Below are 16,792 nucleotides of genomic sequence, written 5' to 3' on the forward strand. Positions count from 1 at the left end.
GAAAGTTAGACAGACAGAGGTTGAGTCTTTGTGATTTCTTTTTTTTTTTTTTTTAAAAAGGGAAGAGCAGCCCCTTTTTGATTAAGATGCTTCATAACAAAATTTCAATTTAGCATTGTGAAATACAGGTATGATCTATGGTCTGCCAGCAGGGCTTTATCGTGAGAACTTCTGCTTGCGAGGTGAACCAGATGACAGACTTCTCATCATATACTGAAATTGATCTCTGCCTTACAACCATGAGTACTGAGAACCTAATGTGTTTTCCCAAAAGTAAGCACAGAGGGTGAGAAATATAGAACGGGGGGGGGGGGGGGGAGGAGAACTACCTTCCTATGCTCTCCCCACACTCTTCATACTGCCTCTCTCCTTCCCTCTCCCCACCTAGGAACAAATAAGCCATGGCTGTCCGTGTAATTGTTAGGCCATAACCCAAATGTATATCTAGTGTAAACACTGTTTTTTCATATTACTCAGGGATATCAAAGTGCTTTACAAGTATGAATCATGCCTCACTCTCCCCGTTCCCCATATACTTATTTTACAGAGAAGAAAACTGAGGCACAGGCAAAAGCAGTCACTTGCCTAGACACACAGTGAGTCAGTGGCAAAGCAAGTCACAAAGAAACATGAACTGTTTGGCTTTAACAAAGGAAGAATTGTTTTTATTCATCTGCAGAACCCTAATTTCTGCATAAAAGACTGGAACAAGTACATAGGTCCCTGTTCACATGTCAGAATTAACTGCTATAACCATAGTCTGGGACTGCTGCTAGTTCAGTGCTACTAGTCAGACAGAGAGTACAGAACTTATTTTAATTTAGAGTTACAGTTGTACAGTTTCCAACAGCAGATCACAGAAGCAACGCAGAGCTGACTGGAATTCAATGTTGTGCAATTATATTGCCACCCGTGTGCTCTTCGATAACATCTTCAAATCGGAGATGCACTTGGCAATACTCTCCTTCTCCTGCAAAAGGAAATGGATAGACTTTCACAGGCCTTGAAACAACTCAGGGAAGAAAATCATTTGCATGAACAATGTGTGCACACCAGCCATATTCACATTTTGCTGGGTAAAAATTGAAGCCAGGTACAGAAAGGATCTAGTTCCAACTCATGCACGATTAATAATTTGCAAAACCATCTAAGAAAGTCATGGAGATGGAAATCCAAATATTGGCCTATGTTCAAGCATTAGCAAATGACAATCTAGATGATTAAAATCTGATCCTAAGTCAGCCTGCACAATTCACAGGAGACTGCAGGATGTTGGCAAGTGTCAGGCCAACCTATCTAGAGGAACAATAAGCTTTGGGAAGAGTGAGTGGATCCTCCAAAGTGCAGGTAGAACTGACCGAGGAGAGATGACAGAGTTACGTAAATGAACTCCCCAATCTAGTGCACTTCAACTCCATATCTAGGTCTACCCATTTTCTTCACCTCCCAGTGTGGAGACAACAAGGAGTCTGGTGGCACCTTAAAGACTAACAGATTTATTTGGGCATAAGCTTTCGTGAGTAAAAGTATGGAGACAGTCCACTGAAGCGTCTTTAGCCCTGTGAGGTACCAAGTCATCTTAAAAATCCACATTTAAACATCCATGCTTTACATCAAGGGATGCTGCAAGGAAGTACCCCAGCCTCCTGGGCACACCTCCCACCCACAAGCCTACTATTGTGCAGGAAAGTATTCTCTCAACTGGAGTTACTGGACCTGATTTTCAAAAGCAATCAGCAACCGCAACCCAAACAAAACCAGGAAATGCTGCAAGTGCTCAGCATTTCTGGAAAAATCAAAAAACACCCCCCCCCCCCATTGGTTTTGCTCAAAAAAGTAGGAATGTGCCTTGGGTGCTCTGGAAGCCAGCCAGAGAAGAGTTAGACAAAGAAGTACTAGTCATGTTTGGCCAAAGATGTCAGGCAGCTGAGGAAAACGGTATTCTGTATTAGGACATGGGAGGCACAGTGAACTGCTAGAAGCTCAGAAGCTTAAAGTACCTGTTGAGCAGTGAGGCTCTGGACGACGTTTTTCTCTATCCAGTTGATCATGTGATCTTGTTCCTTACGACGTGTCAGTTGCTGTACAGCAATTTGATAGTCTAGCCGCTTTTTCACTTCATTGTATACGGTGAGCAGCCTTTCTCGGTAGTTAGTCTCTAGCAGCATAGCAACGTTATTCTAGTTAGAGAAAAGATGCATTTCAGTTTTCCATTCTGACTTTTCTGACCATCTTATATTTCAGATTTAAGATTTTTATTAAAGCTAATGTTAAAAAATTATATAAGCTAAGGTTAAGAAAAGTGTCTGTACATCTGGGTATAGTTTTTAGATTACCCACAGATACAAAGTGTGTTTTAAAAGTCATAAGATACATCAGCAATAATCCAAATTTAGATGAATACATTTAATACAGTTTAGATATTAGCATCCTAGTATTCAGATACATCAATCCTGAAAAGTTATACAGAGTTGGTTGTGGAAAGCAAATACATCAACGAGTGAAAATTATCCCTCAGTAGTTGAGAATTTAGGGTAGGTTGTCCATTAGAAAATACAATCCATCCGGAAAGTATTTAAGTTACTTTCCCGACCGCACTTCTTATTGGCACTCCAGCTTATCCCTCCCTGGTATTGCCAATGTCCAGTGATGTGTTCTAGGTAGATGTCCCTCGACTACTAACTCACATGTTGCTTTTCAAAGGAACCTAGAGTATTTTACAAAAATTGGCTATGTGTTCATTCACAGATGGAGGCACAGAGAAGTTAAATGACTTCCCAAGGTCTCTGAGACAGGAACTGAACCCTAGAATCCCAATTCTATATTATATGCTAAGACTATAGAGTCTGTCAAAAGCGAGAGTCACCCTATTTAAATATAGGTAGCATTAGTTAAGTGGATATGGTATTTTAAAAAATGGGCAGCATTTTTAGGCTTTTCAACTGAGAATGTCTTTATACTGAAAATAAATAAATGGCAAAAATCTAGCATAATCCAGCTCTACACAGGAGCTCTCACCATAATGTTCTTTTAAAATAGACCATGTAATTTTCTAGCTTTAAAAAAAATGGAAAAAAATGTCACATCAACACCCACATGGGTTATCAGCGGGGTTGGAGCCTTTAGATCCACAATACAGACCTCTGCCACTGGAGCTTCGGGAGTGGCAGCTACAGCAGTAGGTTGATCAACACAGAGGCCTCCCACTGCCAAATTTCAAGTCTCTGCTCCATAACTTGCAGGTTCTAGAACTTCTCAAATGAAAGGTCGCCAGAACGTTTTAACCATGTATTTTTCCCTAGCTTCGTTTTCCAGAAACGAACCATTTTCAAGAAAGATTAAAAAAATTAAAAAAGCCTGGGGCAGATACCCAAGATGGAAAAATTAAAGCCTGAATAATTCTGGTAAAGTTACATGCAACTGAAAATAGGGTCTTATAATGGGAAATGTCATACAACTTTAGTTGCCTATGTGACCTGCCACACCTAATGTACACATAGTCAACGTTTGCTGCTTGTTAAGTACATAGAGACAGTCAGGGTCTGTGGTTATGAGGGCTACGTAACTATGTAAAAAGGTATTTGTAAAGTTATTTGTAATAACGTACCCGCTTGGCATCAAAGAGATAATTGCGGCCTTCAACCCTCCATTGCTCCTTCTTTTCCTGTTCAATCATTGACTCCAAGTGGTTGATTGAATCATTTTTCACAGCTAAAGCTTTGGCAACTTTCTCCTGAAATAAGAAGGAACTTTAAAATCCAGACTAAAACATAAGGAAGAGAAAGATCAACTGCTGATCTGATTGTTCAAAACGGCATCATCTCCTTAAACTGTAACTTATCAGGTCTGAAGGTGAAGAGGGGCAGCCAAGAACAGTAAATGCCATTGAAGTTGCCATGTTTAAAGCTTAAGCCTGGTCTACACTTAAAACATCCATAAATGCAGTTTTACCAGCACAGATGAGTTTCTGTCAGTATAACTTATTTCACTCAGGGACCCAATATAAGCCACAAGGCAAGCATTTTTCTGATAAGGCCTTGTGTATACTGGAAAAGGTTTACCAGTACAGTTATACCTGCAAACAATCCTAGAGCAGACGTAGCTTATTCTGGCAAAGAGGTTTTTACTAGTAGAGCTTATACCAGGTTACCCAACTGAAATAAGCTACATCAACAAAAGCATTCCTATGCCAGTATAACTCAGGTGTACAGTATGTGTTACTTAGGCCAAGACTAGAAAGAAACTATAGTTATACCAGCAACACTTTTCTAGCATAGAAAAGGCCTTTGCAGAAAAGAACCAAGGAACACATGTAAGAGTACAGAAATAAAGTGGCAGGCCCCCAAAATATGAAGAATGAGTCAACGAGGTCTCTAACTTCCAGACTAAACTCCATTTCATTCTGAAGTAGATGCAATAAAGACTGCAATGCACTGGCTCACAATGCACCTACATGGTTTAGTTATTTCTAAAAAAACCCACACCAACTAAAAAGCAGCAAAGGTTGAAAGTCAGAGGCTTATGCTCCCCAAGCATCCAAGCATTCACCCACTGCTGAAAATGGGACTTAAGATGCTTTTGAAAAATTTTACTAAAATTTTACATATATGGATATTGATTCATGACACCAATTATAAATGCATACTTTGCCCTCAGCCCTTTAATTTTAGATTGACACCCCTGACAAAATACCATAAAATAAGCATTTTGCAAACAGGTGGCTTCTTAACATGCATGACAGAGTCAAGTTCTGGCTCCCTTAGCCAATAGGGTCTGGAAGTACTGTTCTGATAAGTTTCATTTATTTCTTCAGGATTAGTAGGCTATCAGCCAAAATGCAAGAACACTCAGTTGCGAGACAGTCACTACTGTACCCAATTCTACATCGAACCTGCCCATGAATTTAGATTAAGTTGCCTACCCTGTAAGATTTATTTGGCAGAGATCACCTAGTGTAAAGTGCCATGTAGGCTTTCAGCACTGTACAAAGAGAACAATCATTAAAAAAAGCCATTACTTTTCTTCAACATTAGAAGAAGAACTGGTGAATTTTTTTTTTTAAACCACACGCAACTGAACACCTGGAATTGTTGCATTGAGAGTTAGTGTCAAGTTAGATTATGTTCTTCTTTTCCCCCCTCTTACCTCATTGAGCTTATCAGCAAAAGCTGCTACATCACCCCCATATTTTTTAACTATATAGATGATGACTCCCACCATGCAGGCACCTGCAACTGTTTCATGGTTGATTATATAGATTTCCTTGGAGAGCAAGTAGCACAGTAGCCCAGTCCCCAGCACATAGGGCCCTAAAATAGATAAAAGGATACTGTTTTAAATACATTACTTGGAAACAGACCCATTCCAAGTTCAGTTGGCTGAAAGCAGAGCTAGGCATTTTAATTTTTTTAAGTTGCATAGGAATATTGAGGGACTTGTCACTCCTCTCCAAAAAAAGGATGACTCAGGTAGAAGAACCAGATTGGGAATGGTGTAAGATGGAGTTTCCTCTGAGATATACTGCTATATGAAGACTTCCATCACCAAAAAGTAACCATGGAATACCTAATATGTTATCTGTAGCCTCTGCTGCCCTCTCAGCATAGGGCATTAACCTCCATGTTTAGAGGTTACTGGGAGCCAGGAGCTGCAAAAATGTTTCTGCTAATCAGGCCCATCACACACACTTAGGACTTATCCTTTACCGAAAGCTAAAGTCTGTAAGGTGCCCTCTGATCAACTCCCCCATTTGCTTCCCAAACTTCAAAAGAGTTGAAGGTTCTCAGTATTTCAGAGGGAAACTTATTTCCATACAGGACCAAGCCCATAATTAGTGAAATATCCTAAACAGTGTGCGTTCTTTCCCACCAAAGCAAATTCATCATCCACATCAATGTCAAGTTACTCACACCAGTAAAACCTAAACTTTTCAGACACTTTGCCTTACTTGATGGCCATAGCAGGTGTGCAGCACCAATAATCAAAATGAAACCCACAAAGGTACAACATACTAACCTGTGACTCCTGTTTTAGGATACAGGAATTGGAAAAATTCCTCTGGGATCAACCCATGACGAACTTGCCCTCCTTTCTCAGGGAGAGGTGGTAAAGGAACCAAGCACTGCTGACCAGTGTGAAATGGTCTAGATGCATGCAATACACTATGAGTAAAAAAGAGATTTTCTGTGAAGTGTATTCCTTTGCAAAAAAAAAAAAAGTCTCAAATTAAGTTAGGACACTTGTTCTTATATGCGGGCCCCAAAATCTTTTCAGTTACACAGAAGTCAAAACTGTATACCAAACATTCAAAATAGACTTTGGTTAACGCACATACAAACTTACCCTTGGTAAACATCTATTTATTTGCCTAGATTGGGTAGATTTTACCCAGTTTCACATAAGCAAATGGGCACACATGGAGGTTGCAGGTATATGGAGGGAAAAAAAAACCTTCACGATCTTGTCTCAAGATTCACAGCAGAGGCTTCTTAAATGAGAAATTGTAGTAAATCTATACTTCTTCAAGAACACTTTTCATTCCTTTAATTTTCTACTGAAGGATTTCAAGATGCTTAACAAAAAATTAGTCTTACACATGCATAAAGGAAGCAAATTCTATTACCACAATTTAACAGGTAAATAGACTGAAAAATTAGGTGACGTGCTCATGGTCCAACAAACTCAAGCATCCCAACCTCCAGAATCCTGATCATATTAAAAAGTTTGATTAGAAGCTACCTGAGTGTTGCCATAGCAGGGAGGATAATATCACTCACATAGCTGCCAGAAGGTAGTTCAAAATATTAAGGCCTGAGTAACACACAAAGTTGCACCATTCAAGCTAAATGTTATTTTATACCAATTTAAACTGGTCTTACTTTGTTGATAGGTTTGAGCTGAAATAAGCTTTTTGATATTGTATTTGCTGGTACCTATAATAGACAGAAGCTAACTAAACCAACATAACCAGTTTGGAAGTTACCCCCTCTATAAAGTGCCTGGAGATCTACTCACAAAAAGTGCGATATAAAAACTAGACATCATCATCACCACTCTAGTAAACAGATCAATGAGTGTATACACTATTGTGTTGAATTAAACTGGCATAGGAGTTAAACCAGCACAACCTCAGTGCTTCAGCAAATGCTTCACCTAACCTAAAGCAGGATTCACAGAAGCGACTTTAGCTCCATGCCGAGGTAGGTCATTTCTAAGCAGCCAGCAACTCTAACCCCCAGCCCCAGGAACGGGCCCCGAGAGTCTTAATTCCTAGTCCCCCCTCCCCGAGGAGAAAGAGAACCCAGGAGTCCTGACCTCTCCACCCCCCCCTCCCCGAGGAGAAAGAGAACCCAGGAGTCCTGACCTCTCCACCCCCCCCTCCCCGAGGAGAAAGAGAACCCAGGAGCCCTGACCTCCCTCCCCCGCCCGAGGCAGGGCCAGAGCCCCGGCGCCTCGCCCGGGCCGCACTTACCCCACGGAGAGGGAGGGAGCCAGGCTCTTCAGCGCCGCCGGAGCTGCGGGAGGACACAGAGCGATCAGTGCAGGCCCCGGGTCCGGGCCCGCCCCCGCTGGGCCTCCCCAGGGCTCCCCCCGCACCCCCCCGGGGACGGGCCCCACTCACCGGCGCGCAGGCCCAGGCGGGACAGCATTGTCGGCAGAGCTGCGGCGCTGCCCTCTCTGTCCCGGTGACCCCGGCGGCGGCGGCGGCAGCAAGATGGCCACAGCAAAAGTAGCCTCGCGAGAGGAGCTTAGGAACGCCCAACATCTCGCGAGCTGTGGGGGCGGGAGCGGTAAACGGGTCGCGAGAAGAATCGTAATCTCCTGTAATGGGGCGAAGGGCGGGGGTTCTGGGAAATCTCGCGAGAGGAGCGCCGGGGCGCCGGCAGGGGGCGTGGCCCAGTCGGGGTGTCCCGGGAGCAGCACGTGGAGGCTGCCGCTGTCCGTCTGCTCGTGCCGCGGGGGTGGGAGTCGCGCGCTGCCGCCATGCAAGAGCCGGAGCAGCCCGACGGGGGGGCCTCGGGCGACCCCGAGTGGAACATCCCGCCCAACGCGCCCGCCTGCATGGAGCGCCACCTGGACGGGGCCCACTACCGCCCAGGTACCCCAGCGACCCCTGCCCCCCCAGGGCATGTCCTTCCCATGCACCCTGCCCTGCGCCCCTCGAGCATTGTCCCACGCTGTGCCCCCAGGGCACCTCTTCTGTCCTGGGCCTGAACCCCACTCTGCTCCCCAGCCCTGACCACCCTGTGGCCCGTGCACATCCTGTCCCAGGCACACGTGAACTTCCCCGGGTGATCCCAAGCACTGCGTTCTGGGGGATCCCGAACATCATCCGTCCCTGGTGGGGGACAGTGCATCACAGCTACTGCCCAGTGATGCTCCCCATGCCACCTCCTGGGATACACTGCAGCCAAGTGTTACCCTCCTGAGAGTGAGCTTCTGAACAGTCTCACACCCAGAGAAAGAGAGTCCCTGGGTTGTCTATCCCTGTGCCTCTCTTGGGACCTTGCAGGGCTCTACAGTTTTCTCACACCTGCCTACAGTGCAACCACTGGGCACTGCTACCCCATCCCCCCAACATCTGTTCATTCAGTGCAGGTTTCAAGGACACCATTCATACCCCAACAGAATTTAGAAATGGAATAGAAAAATCTACGCTCCTGAGTGACACGGTTAAAGTGACCTATCCCCTAGTGTAGACAGTACTAGTTCAATGGGAGACTTCTCCCATTGACCTAGCTACCCCTTCTCTGGAAGCTGGAGTACCTACGCTAATGGGAGAAGCTCTCCTGTTGGTGTAGGTAGTGTCTTCGGTGACACGGAGCACCTGCAGCACTGTAGCATTTTAAGTGTAGATAAGCCCTTATTTAGCATGTGTTAGCTAAGTCAAACCAAAACTTTTATTGGCCAAGATGATGCTTTAGTTATGTTAATCTAGATAAACTGAGTTCTGTATTGTGCTTTACGTATAGGCTCAGTATATCAGGAATTGTGGGATTTAACTCTCTCTCTTCTTTTTATCTCTTTTCCAGATGGAGCTCTTCTCCTGGGTGCTTCTAGCTTGAGTGGACGTTGCTGGGTGGGTTCCATTTGGGTATTTAAGGATCCAGAACGGGCCCCTAACGAAGGCTTTTGCTCTGCTGGGGTTCAGACGGAAGCAGGCGTAGCGGATCTGAAATGGGTAGCGGATAAAGGAATACTAGTGGCCTCAGATTCTGGTAAATTAAAATGGATTGAATTTTTGTAGCTCTGAAGTTTGTCTGTAATGTGTGAGCATGATCAGTAGTTGGCCTCCTGCAGCTCAAGGGAGTTGTCTGGGATGCCATATGGAAGGAAGTGGACAACATGAAGGGGACCAGCTCAGTGGTCCGTATTTAACAGACGTGGGAGTGTTTGTGGGATTAAAAACTTCTCATAATTTTTTTTTTTTTTTTAAGCAAACATTGTGGGCATGCAGATTGGTCAACAACAATTTGCTCCTGTTTGAAATGGCAGGGGAACATGTAAAAAACAGACTAATGTTACAGACCTACAATGCAAAATCAGATGTATTGCTGGATTCCAGCCCCTCACCCTGGGCTCTCAGCTGAGACCGTGACAATTCTGAACCTTTGTAAACAATGCCTGAGCACAGATTTGGAATTAAGACGCCTGAAACATGTTCCTGGCCCAACTGTAAATCCATGGATAAGCCATGTCACCGCTCTGTGCCAGTATTCCCATCTGTAAAATAAGAATAACAATAGGGACTGTCTTGTTTGTTCTGTTTGTACAGCACCTAGCACTATGGGGTCCTGGGCCATGCCTGGGTCTCCTAAGTGCCATGAGTAGTAATAATAATTTATCTCAGAGGGATGTTCCAGATTCTGTAATTTAGGGTTTTCTGTGACGCTCATCTCCATAATATTGAAGCATTGTTAAGGTTTTTGATTGCATGTGTTGTAATGTGCTGTGAAAATAAAGACCACCGTGTAAATGCTACCTAATATTCTTAATACGATCATGGTGGCATTTTTGAAAACTTTCTTGCACTTTGTCTCTGTTAATTGATTTGTCTATGGGGATGTTTCCATTTAGATCCCATCTAGTTTGCCACAGGGCCCTTCTGGGTAATGAGTCCTCTTGGGAAGAGAGCATCTTCTCCCCCAGGCTTTTGTATTGTTTCTTGGTTGAACCCTCTCGGTAAAATGGTTGGCTTTCCCCATTTTCCTTTAGGTGCTGTGGAGCTCTGGGAGTTGGATGAGAACGAAACTCTAATAGTGAACAAGTTTTGTAAATATGAGCATGACGACATTGTGACAACAGTGAGCGTTTTCACTAACACCACTCAGGCGGTTAGTGGCAGCAAAGACTTCTGGTTAGTTTCCTTTGCATTTCTGCTTCTCTCTCTTGTTTTGAGTGAATCATCCCTCGCTCTTCCTAACTGGTTGTGTTCTTACTTGTAGCGTGAAGGTTTGGGACATCCCACAGCAAACAGTGCTGCACTCTTACAGAGGTGAGTACCAAATTGACTTATGGATTTTGCTTCTCCTATTCACTTCTAGGAGCTGCTTTGGAACTCTGGACTTCAAATCCAGCTGTTCCCAATCTAATAAAACACACACTGCTCTGCAGAGCTGATATATGCAGCATCCTGGCTGGTGACCACACTATAATCTTTGACCCAAGATTATTTACTTTGGATTTCTTGCCACTAACCCCAATTGTATTTATCCTGATTATAATGCATGATGCTCAACTTTCAAGGAAAAATGACAGTACAATATATTTCAAGTGGACAGTGTTTATGATTTAACACAATTTATAAAGTTGTCTGTTTTGTGGGATTATCCGTAGGAGGTTTGTAGGCTTCCTAGAATTTTTCTAGCCCACATCTTTCCAGGGATGTGAGTCATTTCCCTCGCTCTCATTTCTTCCTCCAAACTTCATACTGACAAGTGACAGTTCTCCTCTCCCCTCTCGGTGGATCCATTGTATGGTAATTGTGCTGGGCTGAAAATATTTCTCCCCTAGAATTTTATATTTATTACTTTCTAATGCAAGTTTTTGTGAATTTAGAGCTGATGGAAGATGGTGGTGTAACATCCCTCCTAGCCACAGCCCAGGTAGAGGCAGTGCAAGTGAGCCACCCAGTGCCCCTCTTTGGCTAGGTGTTGCATCCAGCCTTGATCCACATTCCCAATCTTTCAGTAGCTTTATCCTTTTTTTCTTTTGATAGCTCATTCCAGCCCAGTGACATGTGTGGCCTCTTGTCCTGGTAAGGATACCGTGTTCCTGTCCTGTGCTGAGGTAAAATTAACTCTGTCTCCAAATCTCTATGGTACAAATCTGATTTGGCCTGTGAACTCTGCAGTTAAAACACGTATTTACGTTTTCAATAAGTAGCACATTGTGTTTTTTGTCATTTTGAAGCATTCCAGTTTGGCACATTCATTGGTCCATAACTTACAATGATAATTTGTATTGACTACATTGAAATATGCTGTTGGCTAGCTCTGTAGTTGTTAAGGTTCAGTCTGTACTGAGGGTATATCTACCCCAGTTTAAACTCTTATTGCAGATCACAGCACCAGAGTAATGCAGAGGTTGCACTGGTCTGAAATCAGGGTAGGCTGCATTGGTGCACTACATCTATACTGGGAGTGTACACTCGTGTAGCTACCATGATACAAATAATCTCAGTTTAGAGCGACCTTAAACCTGGGGTGTGGGAGGGAAAAGATGGTCTTATAATTAAAGGATGGGAAGGCACTATACAATTGCAAAATATATTTATGAAAATATACATAATAAACTCTGCTTTTAGCAGTTGTCCCAATTTGAAAGAAAACCCTCTTATATGAAATCATCTGAATCAAAATATTTATGTATGTTATCGGAGTATTGTGATTCAAATACACAATATTGCCTCTAAGGGCTGGTCCCCACTTAGTCCGGACTTCGGACTAAGGTACGCAAATTCAGCTACGTTAATAACGTAGCTGAATTCGAAGTACCTTAGTCCGGACTTACCGCGGTCCAGACGCGGCCGGAAGTCTCCCCCCGTCGACGCCGCGTACTCCTCTCGGCGAGCTGGAGTACCGGCGCCGATTGTGAGCACTTCCGGGATCGATCCGGGATCGATTTATCGCGTCTTAACCAGACGCGATAAACCGATCCCAGAACATCGATGGCGTGCCGCCGGACCAGCCGGTAAGTGAAGACTAGGCCTAACTGATAATACTTAGCAGTTACACAGCAGTACTTACCCTTTGAAATGCTATACAAACACTCTGGTGTGGTAGGTAAGTGTGACTGTCCCCATTGTAGAGAAGGGGAACTAAAAGCACAGAGTGATTTCTCCAAGCCCATGGAGAGAGTGAATGGGAGAACAGAGATTACTACTCCTGATTCCCAGTCCAAAGCTTAATTCATTGATGTGATATGTGGAGGCACAGAGTTCATAAAACCTCTTCTCTTTTTTTTTTTTTTTTTTCTTTTTCCCCTCCATTAACTTTGAATGTATAGGATGACAGAATTTTACTGTGGGATACCAGATGCCCCAAACCAGCTACTCGAATTGGTAAGTCTGTGGATATACAATACATGGGAATTTTCTGGGGGAGACGGGGGGAGATAAACTTGCAATGTTTCATTCATTAAGTTTGTATTGTTCTACCACATAGAATTTATCTCCGCCAATGATAGTGCTAGGATGAAAGCACAAAGAAACCAGTCATAAAATAGCATCACATAAGTACAACAAGTTTAAAAAAAAAAAATCTTAGCCAATTGGCAACTGAGGGTGCTAAAATAACATGGGAATATCTGAGCTCACAGTTCTCGTCACACTCACCATCGTTTCTTTCTTGACAGTTTGCAGTGCCTCTGCTTACCTCCCTACCTCAGTTATGTGGCATCCAGAGCAAAGTGACACATTTGTTTTGGGTAAGGAGCTATCTTACTATTAACTGTCATTATCCAGATTACACATTGTGACTGAATGCTCTTTGTTCTCTGTTTGATTTTCCCTAATAATCCCGTTCTCCTTTGTTCTTTTAAAGGTGATGAAAATGGGACAGTTGCTCTTGTAGACACGAAGAACCCAGACTCCGCTCTAAGTTCAGCTGTGCACTCCCAAACCATCACTGGGTTTGCATTTTCTACACACAGGTACTGCTGTTATGGTGGAATGAGGCAGTTTAGATGCTGATAGATAGACCCTGTTGGCTCTCAGAACTAAAGCAATTGGAAGTACTCTTGGCCACAGCCTTTTGTAATAGGCAATGTGTAAAGTTGATTTGAAGTGCACAGGAATTGGTGTCCCATGTATGTGTAAAGTCCATTCACCTTGCTGCTCTGTCTACTGTCTTTCCAAATCTCTGTGTATATATTGCACCCTAACAATTCTGTCCTGTTCTTTTAAAAAAAAAAAAAAGAAAAGAAAAAACCCTCTGAACCAAGAACCACGTGGGGAAAGATGTTCATGCTGCTCTGCACTAAGAATGGGGCTAGCAGTGTATATTTGACTCCAGAGTGATGTGGAAGTGCGTGTCAGTAACACTTAGGCCACTTTGAATCATCTTGTACCTTCATTTCTTTTCCTTTATGCAGTAACAGAATGTTGCCTGTTAATACTGATTGACATCTATAAGATATTCATAGAATATTAAAATGTTGGTCAAAGAAACTTGCGCAGATATGGGTTATAATATTGCCTGGTAGTCTTTGTTCACTTCATTAAGAAGCATATGTTTCATATGTTGTTTACTTTCGAACTTTCAGGTATATATAGTAGTTTTAACATCAGTTTTTCTTTTACCCTCCAGTTCGCCCCTTCTGGCTTCAATTAGTGAAGACTGCTCGGTAGCTGTTCTTGACTCTAGCCTTTCAGAGGTGTAAGTACTAAATCCAATTAATACTTGGTGCATTTTGAAATTTTAGTCATTAAATGATCATTAAGTGCATTTTATATGCAAAAGAGGTCAGTTTTTTTGTTTTGTTTTTGTAGTACTGCAGAAATGGATCAAATGCACTCTCACATATTTATAGGAATGGACTTGGCTGGGGGAAATAACAAAGCAATGCTAGAGCCTTTTTTGAACTTGAACGCCTGTTTGGGGATCAAGAAGGGGGTAGATGATAAAGAAGCTTATAGCATATTTATCAGCAGGATTTAGTTACTGAACACTGCCTGGCTGTGTGTGTTGGGATTTTCCAGGAATGACAATGCAGCTAAGTAGTAGTTCATAATGTAAAGTAACGCGGTGGGGCCATTCAAATATTTTATCTGTCTAATCCCGTTTTATGTCTTCTGCTTTTCCCAGTTTCAGAAGTCGCTCTCATCGAGACTTTGTGAGAGGCCTATCGTGGTCTCCCTTGAACAAGGCCTTGCTCTCTACAGTTGGATGGGACCATCAAGTTTTACACCACACAGTTCCAACACAGACTACTGAAGCTTCTGGGAGCAACAGTGTACATGACTAGTTTTATAAACTCACTGGTCCAGATTTATCCCCGGTATAACTCCACATGTTATACACCAGGGATGTATATGGCCCATTGTCTGTCTCAGAACTTATGGCTTGCAACCAAGAAGGCAGGTCCTGTAGCAACTTTGCATTAGGCACGAGCTAATTACAAAAACAGCCCCATGATGTAGAGTCCAGATTCACCTGTGATAAAGCTTTAACATGTTGCACCAGAGAATTCTGATTTCAGGCACAAGGAATTGCAGGGAAGTGGGCAATTAGGTAAAAATAAATAAATAAAACCATAAAGGGTTTGGCTTTTATTCTTCTTGGCATATCAAACCACTTACAGAAGTAGCAGAATAGAATTCTCCTGCCAGTTAAAAAGTTTGGCAGTCTTGGGGGGGCCTTGCCTGAGTTGGGATTATGGAACAATGAGATTAAGAGCAATGTAAATTAACACTGACAGATGAACAGGAAACCTTGGTTCAATATTTATAGCACAGAAAGGCTCCACCATTACTGTCATTCATGCAACCTCCGGTGCAGTTAGGGATGCTCTATCTTCCCTCTGAGTGTGTGAATCCCATACGCAGGCACAGAATCTGCTAGTCTATACTTCTGTCCTGTGAATGGACATCTGAACGTTCAGATAGTCAATAAGAGAGAAGATGGAGATCTGTGCTGTTCAGCAGGAATGCCAAGCGCAGCTCCCACAGTGTCCAGTGCAGCCTTTGAGTGCTTTCGTGGTGAAGTATTATCTAGGGAGAACTATGATCTGGGCTCTCCAGGATATGTGTCTGTATCAAAGATGTTTGTAGTTTAGTTGGCTGCATTATATTTGACACTAAGGGCATGTCTACACCCTCCGGAGCGATCAATCCAGCAGGGGTCGATTTATCGCGTCTAGTGAAGACGCGATAAATCAACCACCGAGCGCTCTCCCCTAGACTCCGGTACTCCACCAGGGCGAGAAGCGTAGGCGGAGTCGACAGGGGAGCGTCAGCCGTTGACTTAGCGCAGTGAAGACACCGCGGTAAGTAGATCTAAATACATCGACTTGAGCTACGTTATTCACATAGCTGAAGTTGTGTAACTTAGATCGATTTTCCCCTATTCCCACTCCCAGTGTAGGCCAGGCCTCAGTGGAGCCCTGAAGCCACAGCAAGTTACCACTGGGGCTTTCCCAGGGTCAAAACTTCAGCTTCCTTGCTTTGCAGATACTTCTCTTAAAGGGTTGAAGAGATGAAGAAAGCTGAGGGGAAGAGCTCCCTTGTTACAGCTTGGAGTCAGAGTGAAGATTCTGAAAGCTCAAATTACTTGTTTCTCTTTTGAAAGTCACTGTAACCAGCTGCTGCCGGTAGCTTTTCATAAAAGGGTGACTTCTGTTGTACTACTTATGTTAAGTGGCTTTTTGTGCTGGAGAGCTGGGCATACGCCCCAAATTCCTAGTATTGGCTTTGCTTGTCCTTTAGTATTTTTGTAACTTATTGCAAAACGTTTTTAAAACCTGGCTGTTTCCCTTAAACTACAGTATGGTTTTGAAAAACTCCACTGCTGCGTGTGTTGCCAGCTGCTGTTTGGATATTTTGTTCACAGTATGGTTCCTGCCCCTACCTATTCCTCTCCACAATTTAAACAGGCTATCTATTATGAGGCAAATAGACAGAAAGTACCTGATTGGAAGCCACTTCCCTTCTTCTTAGTCTGTAACATGCTGTTCTGTATGAGCCAAGAAAGCAAAATGAAGGATAATGTTAACATCATCTGATCTCCTATACAGATTATATCATAGCAGACCCAAATTGTGCAGTGCCCACAGTTAATTTGCAGGCAGGTAGATAAGTTTCCCTGTGTATTTTTTTTTTTTTTTCATTTATTCATTTAAAACTAACTTGGCTCTCGTGAATTCCAACATAGTGAAATGTTTCACAGAGAACACATGCTGATCCTGTTCAGTGCAGTGTATTCAAAAGTGAAAGTTATAAAAGCAGACACCTTTCTTAAGAGCTATTTTAAAATAAAAGAAGAGAAAAAACCTTGTACTTATTATCATGGACCTCTGTGATACTGTAGTGAGAATGGAAACAAGTCTTGTGCTGTTTACATGTGAAATGGGTGGATGTCTTTGAAAAATGGAAGGCAGCTTTTAATAAATCATAGTTTTAATTTCTAAATGGGTACAGATTCCCTGGGACACTTTCTTCAAAGACTTGCATTATTTATCTTGCATTCGCTCCAAAGAGTAAACCTGAAGCCTATAACTTGCATAGAGGGACCTGCAATATATTTGTCTTTTGGTCCTGGATGTGAATTGCAGAACCTTTTTCTTGATAGAGGCC

The 16,792-nt window shown here is 43.0% G+C and overlaps 2 protein-coding genes across 2 annotated transcripts; one reads left to right on the top strand and one right to left on the bottom strand.

Annotated features, from left to right (window-relative positions):
- Window positions 1-637: 637 nt before the first annotated feature.
- ATP5PB (ATP synthase peripheral stalk-membrane subunit b) lies at window positions 638-7,781 on the bottom strand. The gene is made up of 7 exons (XM_008171737.4): window positions 7,622-7,781; window positions 7,472-7,514; window positions 6,016-6,161; window positions 5,146-5,309; window positions 3,608-3,733; window positions 2,001-2,180; window positions 638-970 (listed from the first exon to the last, which is right to left on the bottom strand). The coding sequence occupies exons 1-7, from the start codon at window positions 7,647-7,649 to the stop codon at window positions 899-901; spliced, it is 759 nt and encodes a 252-aa protein (XP_008169959.2). The 5' UTR covers window positions 7,650-7,781; the 3' UTR covers window positions 638-898.
- A 72-nt stretch (window positions 7,782-7,853) lies between these two features.
- Window positions 7,854-16,627, top strand: WDR77 (WD repeat domain 77). The gene is made up of 10 exons (XM_005303567.4): window positions 7,854-8,098; window positions 9,033-9,218; window positions 10,216-10,357; window positions 10,446-10,495; window positions 11,219-11,289; window positions 12,508-12,562; window positions 12,856-12,927; window positions 13,044-13,152; window positions 13,809-13,877; window positions 14,307-16,627. Exons 1-10 carry the CDS (start codon window positions 7,984-7,986, stop codon window positions 14,464-14,466), a joined length of 1,029 nt encoding a protein of 342 aa, XP_005303624.2. The 5' UTR covers window positions 7,854-7,983; the 3' UTR covers window positions 14,467-16,627.
- Window positions 16,628-16,792: the final 165 nt, after the last annotated feature.

This window comes from Chrysemys picta, chromosome 4, assembly GCF_011386835.1.
Source record: "Chrysemys picta bellii isolate R12L10 chromosome 4, ASM1138683v2, whole genome shotgun sequence".
Taxonomy (NCBI): domain Eukaryota; kingdom Metazoa; phylum Chordata; order Testudines; family Emydidae; genus Chrysemys; species Chrysemys picta.